General features: G+C 42.1%; 2 protein-coding genes across 2 annotated transcripts; one reads left to right on the forward strand and one right to left on the reverse strand.

The window, feature by feature from the left end:
- Positions 1 to 635: 635 nt before the first annotated feature.
- On the reverse strand, positions 636 to 3,267 carry LOC148039380 (uncharacterized). Its single transcript, XM_087675248.1, has 2 exons — positions 1,317 to 3,267; positions 636 to 1,227 (listed from the first exon to the last, which is right to left on the reverse strand). Exons 1-2 carry the CDS (start codon positions 1,864 to 1,866, stop codon positions 905 to 907), a joined length of 873 nt encoding a protein of 290 aa, XP_087531374.1. The 5' UTR covers positions 1,867 to 3,267; the 3' UTR covers positions 636 to 904.
- A 138-nt stretch (positions 3,268 to 3,405) lies between these two features.
- Positions 3,406 to 4,633, forward strand: LOC148039381 (uncharacterized). Its single transcript, XM_087675247.1, has 2 exons — positions 3,406 to 3,560; positions 3,642 to 4,633. Exons 1-2 carry the CDS (start codon positions 3,549 to 3,551, stop codon positions 4,521 to 4,523), a joined length of 894 nt encoding a protein of 297 aa, XP_087531373.1. The 5' UTR covers positions 3,406 to 3,548; the 3' UTR covers positions 4,524 to 4,633.
- The last annotated feature ends 3,091 nt before the right edge of the window (positions 4,634 to 7,724 follow it).

The following is a 7,724-nucleotide window of genomic DNA, read 5'->3' on the forward strand; positions in this document are numbered from 1 at the left end:
TTGGCAAACATATTGAGCTATTTAATATTCATAACTAACTAGTGATTGTTATTTTAATATTGAGCTATCTTAAATGCGTGTGTAGCAATAAACTTGCAAGTTGTGGATCTCTATACATCTCTCCAACTAGTTTTGCTTGTAAAATTTGTATGGAGTTCTCCTATCTTTTGTGAAGCTATTTCGTGGATAGAATACCACACAAGAATATAGCCCAACCAAAAACAATTGAGCATCCTTGAGTAACATGACATTAAAAACTTTCCCTATAGGATATTTGGTTGACAACTCGTATAGATGGTGGCAAAGTCTTGTACTTAAAAGAAACAATGTTGTGAGCCACAATTTTACCACAAGCACTTCTATTTGGATCAATTACAAGAGATGGAGATTAGTTACTTTCTACAACAATTTCTTTACCCAAAAAATCAAGAACTACAGTTTTTTCCAAATATTCTATGCACATACTTATCACTCAATCCTACTTTGAAAGTATTATCCTGAGCACATCAATAGTTGCTCTACACATGTATATTGCCATTTTTCATTTTTTGGCACTACCCTCCAATTTCCTTCAAGATAAGCATATATGTATAATCATAAGAACATACTTCTTAATTCGTGAGGAGTAATCAAACTCTGTCTCTCTCTCTCTCTCTCTCTCTCTCTCTCTCTCTCTCTCTCTCTCTCTCTCTCTCTCTCTCTCTCACACACACACACACACACACACACACACACACACACACACACACACAACGTTATGAAGTCAATCCCAAATTTAAGCATAGAAACATAAAACTTACATTTGAAAACTACAAAAAGAGAATGGCTAAGAAGGTTCTAACAAACCTATGACTAGGAGGGTAAGTATCTCAAAGTAAACACAAAACAAGTTGGAAAAAGTAAGTTAGTCTTGGCGAGCCAAATATGCACCTAGAAAATCTGTAAGTTTAGAGATGGATTGTTGAAGAACAATCAGTTGCTCCTCAGCCGCCTTTGCTTGACGCTCTTGCATAGATAAGAGGTCTTGAACATGCTTCTTTTGTTCAGTCATACGTGTCGTAGTTGTGTGCTCCATTGCTTCTAAAAGAGAAGTAGAAATGTCTTGGAAATCTCGTCTAATGCCATGACTCCTACTTGATCCCAAGCCTCTTCTTTTTCCTGTTGAGGAAGGGTCCTCAACATTGACACTTGATCCCTCCTCTTGGAGTGTGGAGGGATTGCATTTGTCTTTCACACAAAAAGAAAGTCATCAAGAAAGAAACATATAAGCAATGAGAGAGAGAGAGAGAGAGAGAGAGAGAGAGAGAGAGACTTACTAAAGGAGGTAGTAGAACTATCCACCATAATAGGCCCCATATTAACGAGCTTGTCATTTGCAAAATGCTGCTCCAAAATGAGGTAAACCCTCTCATCAAAGTGTTTTGGAAGTGTTCTTGCTTCATGTTCATCGGCATCCATTAGTTCCCATGATGAGAGCCCGGATGGAATAGCTTTATTCCAATCATGAATGCGCTTGAGCTTAGGGAAAATAATTTTCCATTTGTCCATGCATTGAAGTGGAGTTCTATCCACCCCATCTGCCTCACAAAGTTCCGCAACTTGAGCCCATTTATTGTTCCTTGACATAATTTGTGTGACTCCTTTGTTTTCAGTTTGCTTCTTAAAGTAGTGCTCCATGACATCAGCAAGAACGCGTACTTTGTCACGTGACCAATTACTATGGTTTGTTGCAACCTTGTCCTTTGCCAACTTTTTGTGGCAAGCTTTTTCCGTTGGTGCTTTCTTCTTGCCACGCTTCAATTCTTTCGTCTTTGCGTGGGGTGGTGCAATCAAGCCATCCTCCTCTATCAAGGAGGGTTGTTCCATTGCTTGTGTTGTGAAAATGGAGTCATTTTGTATTGTACAATGAGTGTGTTGTCTTACTTGCTGTGTTGGCGAGGATGAAGGGGCACTATCTTGTGCTGGGCTACTCAAAGGGGTTGAGAGCACAACACTGCAGATATTTGACACCAAGACATGTTCTCATCATCAACAATGTCATCACCACCATTAATTGAGCTTAGATTCAAATCAAAATCCATTGCAAGAAGGTAAGTGTGGTGCGAGAAAGAGCAAAGAAGAGAGAGATGAAAAGAAAAATGAGGTCAACTTGCTAAACAAGATGCATTGTAGCTCTTGTATTTCTTGAGAAAAAGAGAAAAAGATGGTGTGTCTGTGAGAAAGAGAGGAACTTCATCTTAGGTTATCTCAATAGCAGAATCGTGTCCATCTCACAATAGAGAGAGAGAGAGAGAGAGAGAGAGAGAGAGAGAGAGAGTTCTTTTGAGAGACACACAAAGAGAAGAGCTGGTGCGTAGGGGAGTAGTTTGCACAGTAATATAGTGTGCAACTCGAAGAATATGCAAAGAGAGGGGCTGACAAAGTCTAGTGAGAACTACAAGGAGGATACACAGAGATAGGAGCTTGTAGGGGGGACAGATATGTAGAGACACACGCTGGTAGGGGAGGGGGGGGGGGTAATTAAGGAGAGGAGTCGATGCAGAGAGAGGAGCTTGTTGGGGGGGCAGATATGCAAAGTGAGGAGAGACACACGCTCGTAGGGGGGGAGTATGTAAGGAGAGGAGTCGATGCAAAGAGAGGAGCTTGTTGGGGGGGCAGATATGCAAGGAGAGGGGCTGGCAGGGGAGGCGTATGCAAAGAGAGGAGCTTGTAGGGGGGTAGATATGAAGAGAGATGGGCTGGCAGGGGGAGGGGGGGGGGGGGGGTAAGTAAGGAGAGGAGTCGATGCAGAGAGAGGAGCTTGTTGGAGGGGCAAATATGCAAAGTGAGGAGAGACACACGCTCGTAGGGGAGGAGTATGTAAGGAGAGGAGTCGATGCAGAGAGAGGAGCTTGTTGGGGGGGCAGATATACAAAGAGAGGGGTTGGCAGGGGAGGCGTATGTAGAGAGAGGAGCTTGTAGGGGGGCAGATATGAAGAGAGATGGGCTGGCAAGGGGGCATATCAGAGAGAGGGGCCAGCAGTGGGGGTGAAGGGGGGGGGGGGGGAGAGAAGCGTGCTTCTTCAATGCTTAGTAGAGGGCACACTGGGCATGGAGAGCGCCTACTTCGGATCAGTTCATCAGCGGGGAGTGGGCTTGCATAGAGCCGTTTTGTATTGTGTGCGAACGCTAGCGTGAGAGCTTAAAACTGCAGTACGCGCCCCAAGTCCATCCCTTGCCGTAAGCGCCAACTGTACGGTTAAGGGGTGCTGCTAGGTGAGCTTGGGTGGCCATTCGATTGCGTAAGTGCCCCACACGTGGGAGTGTGCAGGTTGTCCACTTATGTGGTAACGATGCATGGGAGGGCCCACTTAGAGGGCAGTTCTTGAACTGTTACATGTGAGAGCACGACAATTCAAAATAATCGATTTTGCAACTGCCTTTGGCAAGCGCGCAAGCACACCCTAATCGAACTCCTCTTTCAAAAGCTGGCATGACGTGTGCGTGTGCGTTGGTTTTCTTTTAAGTACATCCGCTTCGCACCAAAGCTCGCTTGCTGCTAATTGAAGATGGACGCCGAGGTGTGTATATTGTATTGCAAATGCCGTCTTTGCCACGGCACAACCTCTCTCTAACACCTAGTTGCTGTGTTTTCGTTCCAGGTTCCACTTTGGGCTGTAGAGAATCGGGCTCGCTTTCTGCGTGCGGCAAAGGCCGCTGGGGACAGCGCTGGCAAGCCGCCGCTTCTCTCGGCAGCCTCGGTCTATCGCTCCCTGTATGGTACAGAGGCTCTCGCGCGAGCGGGGGTGACGGTGGGGAAGGCAGATGGCTCCGCCGTGCTGACTACCGATGCAAGGATTTCACCACCCCCGGTAGATGTGAAGCCCGAGGAGGAGTACTACCGCAACGAAGACAACCACCCGGATATCCTAGCCACTATCCTGGAGACTGCCCGAGTGAATGCCGGCTACAACCCCGCGGCAGGTGGAGCAGGTAACACCCCTGCATTGGCGGCGGCGCAGCGCGCCGCGTTTGAACGCTTTCTGTGGGAGCTAGACTTGCACTTTGTTTTTCTGTCGCTGGGGCCTATTGAGACGCGACAGGTGGAGAACTCAAGCCTGGACTGTGACCGCCTTGTCGACGCCGTGGCAGATGTGATTTTGGGGGCGATGGGGGAGGCGGGCGAAGGCTTGAAAGATCGCATGGCGAATACCATCAGATCCGCTGCTGAGCGCGTCACCAGCAATGTGTCCACCAATAGCGTGGTCGACGTAGGCTACGACAATGTCAATCTTCCCTCTCCCACGCCTGACAGGCCTAACAGAAACCCCGCTACTGTGCTCTGCTTCTCTATCGTGAGAATGACCCGCACAGTGCAAAGCAAGGGCAAAGGTACTACTGATTCCTCCAGCCAGTATCTCTACATTACCACTGCCACGTACGGCCTGAGAAGCCGGGTTGTGAGTGCGCTCGCTCCCTACCTGGCTGGCTCCACGATCATTCCTGCGGAGCGTGTCATTCAGCACTTTCAGACGGTCGGATGAAAGGCGATCCTCCGGTTCTCACAAATAGGTCTTTGGTTTTCATGGGAAGACTTTCCGCCCCTTGTGTCGATGTTGTGCAGGCAATAAAAGTGGCATAATAATCCTCTCTCTGCTTTTCTAGCATCTCTTTTTGGTTTTGGTCGATACATACACGAGTCATCAAACCTCCACGTTTGTGCAATTGAAGATGATCGATTCTTTCAAGATGTGCGCATATTAGGCTCAATTAAAATGCTAGCGAAAGGTTTGGTTCTATTATTTGCTTGATTTGTGAGCACGTTATATGTGAGAACTGGTCATTGCAACGCGCTGTCTGTGTAATCAAGGATGATTGATTCCTGCTACACTTTTCAAAACTTAGAGTTATCTCTATGAGCATTGAGCACATTTGACAACTGGTCATTGCACTTGTGGTTTGTGTAATTAAGGACGATTGATTCTTTTAAGGTAGGGTTATGTTACACTCGGGTTTGATTTTTGTTGGGGGTTTCACCTATTTATGGTATTTTGCTCAAATTGAATTTTTAGGGATGAAAAAGATTTGAAATTAAAAAACTCAACAAAATAATACAGAAATAATAGATTTGATTATAGGTTCGTAAATTTTATGCGGATCAAAAATCAACATTGGTTATACTTTTGAAAATTGCTTATTAGAGCTGTTCTATACAGGGGCGTCATTTACCCACATGTCAGGAAAACGACTCACAGAATGTAACTATGCCAATTTTTTCCATAGTTAAGCAAAAGGAAAAAGTTAATGAACTCCCTGCGCATGAACACACTTCCATAATAAAATAAGACGGAATAGTCGCTATTCACCTCACAATGCTACCTAAACTACGCCCTTTGCGTGAAACAGCCCTTATCTCCACGAGTAGAGCTAGCACATATTACCACATGTTACGGGCATCCTTACCCAGCAAAGATGACGATTGTGAAACTTTGAGGCTTCTTTCTTTTAAAAAAAATAAATAAATTAAAATGGCATTTGTATTAAAAAATAATCAGACTTAACCAGTTACAGGTTAGACCTTTAATCCACATCTCCTTACAAATACCGCAGTTTGAGTATCATATTGAGGTCCGTTGAAGTTAGAAGCTGTTTTTTTCTTCTTAGGCTTTCTAGCTCTACGAATTCTTTAACATTTCAACTTTTGTTGGTTAGCTTATCAATGCTGGTTTCTAGTTCTGCTGTTGTTCTTGAGTAGTATCCTTCACCTGCTTTTATCAGTTTATCTTTGAGCATCCCAAAATCTTATGTGAGCCCCCCATAAATGGCATCAAGCCTTGCTAGCCACAACCACCACATAATTTCTACTCTGATCACCGTCCAAATCCATTTGAGCATCTGACCGATTCTCCAATAAATAGACTTTTGTATGACCAAGGCGCTCTTCCTTCACTTTGTATGAGCTTCTTGACATGATTCGGAATAGGGACTATACATTCACATTGAAAGAAAATATGGATGTCGTCTTCTTCTTTTTTACATCTTTGATAGAGCCCATTCCCTTTATTGAATCTGAGAGCCTTTTTGTTGGTCCAAATAGCTATGTACGCTATTAGCCAGGCAACACAGGACTTCTTTGGCTCTATACATTTGCTCCACAGCCTTTGCAACACGTTGATCCATTAATATCTGTCTATTAGAATTTTCCATTTGAGGTTTAGTACACAGTGTATTGAATCGGTGTCCATGCCCTTAGGAATAGGCCATATTGATTTAGAATTCTTCCACACAAAAGCATCTAAAAGCGGTTTTTGGGTTATTGTCATTAACAATAGATCTCCTCTGTCCCATTGGTCAATTCTTCGACCTATAAGATTTAGCTGGTGGTTAGACAAGGTATATTTTGCAATGAGTGTTGCTCTCGACTTCCAATATTGGAGATCTGTATCCCAAGTATCTTGCCATGATTTCAATTCCATCCTCTAGAGCTTCAAGGCCTCTTCTTCCTGTGCTTGATTTATTGATAGACCCACTAGTGTTGGCCACCAGATTGAGTCTCTTCCATGAGTCCCCAAACTATTCTATAAATTGTTAGATGGTACTACATTCTTTTTCAGTTGTATCCAACTCTCCTAAATGGAACAGGAAAGTGGAGACCCTTTGGGCACAATCCCATATTTGCTAGCCCAGATAGTGATAAGAGGAAGCTTGACCCACTTGGGTTTACCTTTGAGGGTAAACATGTCCAATTTCCTGAATAGCAGTATTGCCCAAATTTTTTGCTTCTTTCTTTTTCACTTTTGAAAGTTTAGTCTAGTGGTTAGAGTTTTGAGTGGTAAGTGAGGTGTTAGTTCAAGTCAAATGGAACGGGCAGGGGGTGCATGTGGATGGGTTGGAAAAAAAAAAGAATTTAAAATATAATTTTAAAAAAGATTAAAAAAATTAAATGATAAAAATATTTGATAAAGATAAAGAATTATTTAATAATAATATCACCCAATCGTCCAAAAAAAACATTAATTAGTTAGATACTATTAAATAACTATAAAAATTTAAAATAAAAATTAAAAAATATATATATAATAAAAAATTAACAAAAAAATATATAAAAAATAAATAAATAGTATCTAGGACCGTTAAAATCCATTAAAGGGCTACAAGTAGAAACATCACGAGGTGTTTCCCTATTCTAAGTTCAAAGAAACGTGTCTTTACTTAATTCTACTACGGAATATGGAATAAAAGGCTCATCTTTTCGTTGTAAGTTCTTAACATTTTTTCAATGATAAAATTTTAGTATTATCACATCTAGTCCTTTATCTAGTGTGTTAAAGGTAATGTTCCGATCAAGGAAGACCCCAATACTAAGATCATTTAAGATGTGAAAATGTTCTTTTTTTTCACATGGAGGTATTCTCTCCAAAGTGAAAATATTGATCTAACTAGTTAGTATGACTTGTTCATTATTGGGTTTTGTTGGCTCTTAGCCCACACGTCTTCGATAAGAGATTATCAATTTACTTGAGCATATTTGATTACATATCATTTAAATTATTTTAATATGTCATATTACCTTTGAGTCCTCCAATTTTACTTTAGATCCCTTTAATTGTATCATCTTCTATACAAAGAGAGAGAGAAAGAGAGAGAAAGACAAAGAGAGAGAGGTGCAAACTCATTAGATTATGTTATGTGTAAAGGGATTTATCTCTCCTTTATATATATATATGGAAGATCATAAATACATA

This window comes from Lygodium microphyllum, chromosome 3 (genome assembly GCF_053477565.2).
Source record: "Lygodium microphyllum isolate KBCC chromosome 3, Lygodium_microphyllum_v1.1.10, whole genome shotgun sequence".
NCBI lineage: Eukaryota > Viridiplantae > Streptophyta > Polypodiopsida > Schizaeales > Lygodiaceae > Lygodium > Lygodium microphyllum.

Coding starts and splice junctions, on each gene's coding strand:
- LOC148039380 (XM_087675248.1), bottom strand. CDS start 1,866: ATGGAACAACCCTCCTTGATAGAGGAGGATGGCTTGATTGCACCACCC. Junction 1,228..1,316: donor TAGTTCTACTACCTCCTTTA/GTAAGTCTCTCT, acceptor TTTGTGTGAAAG/ACAAATGCAATCCCTCCACA.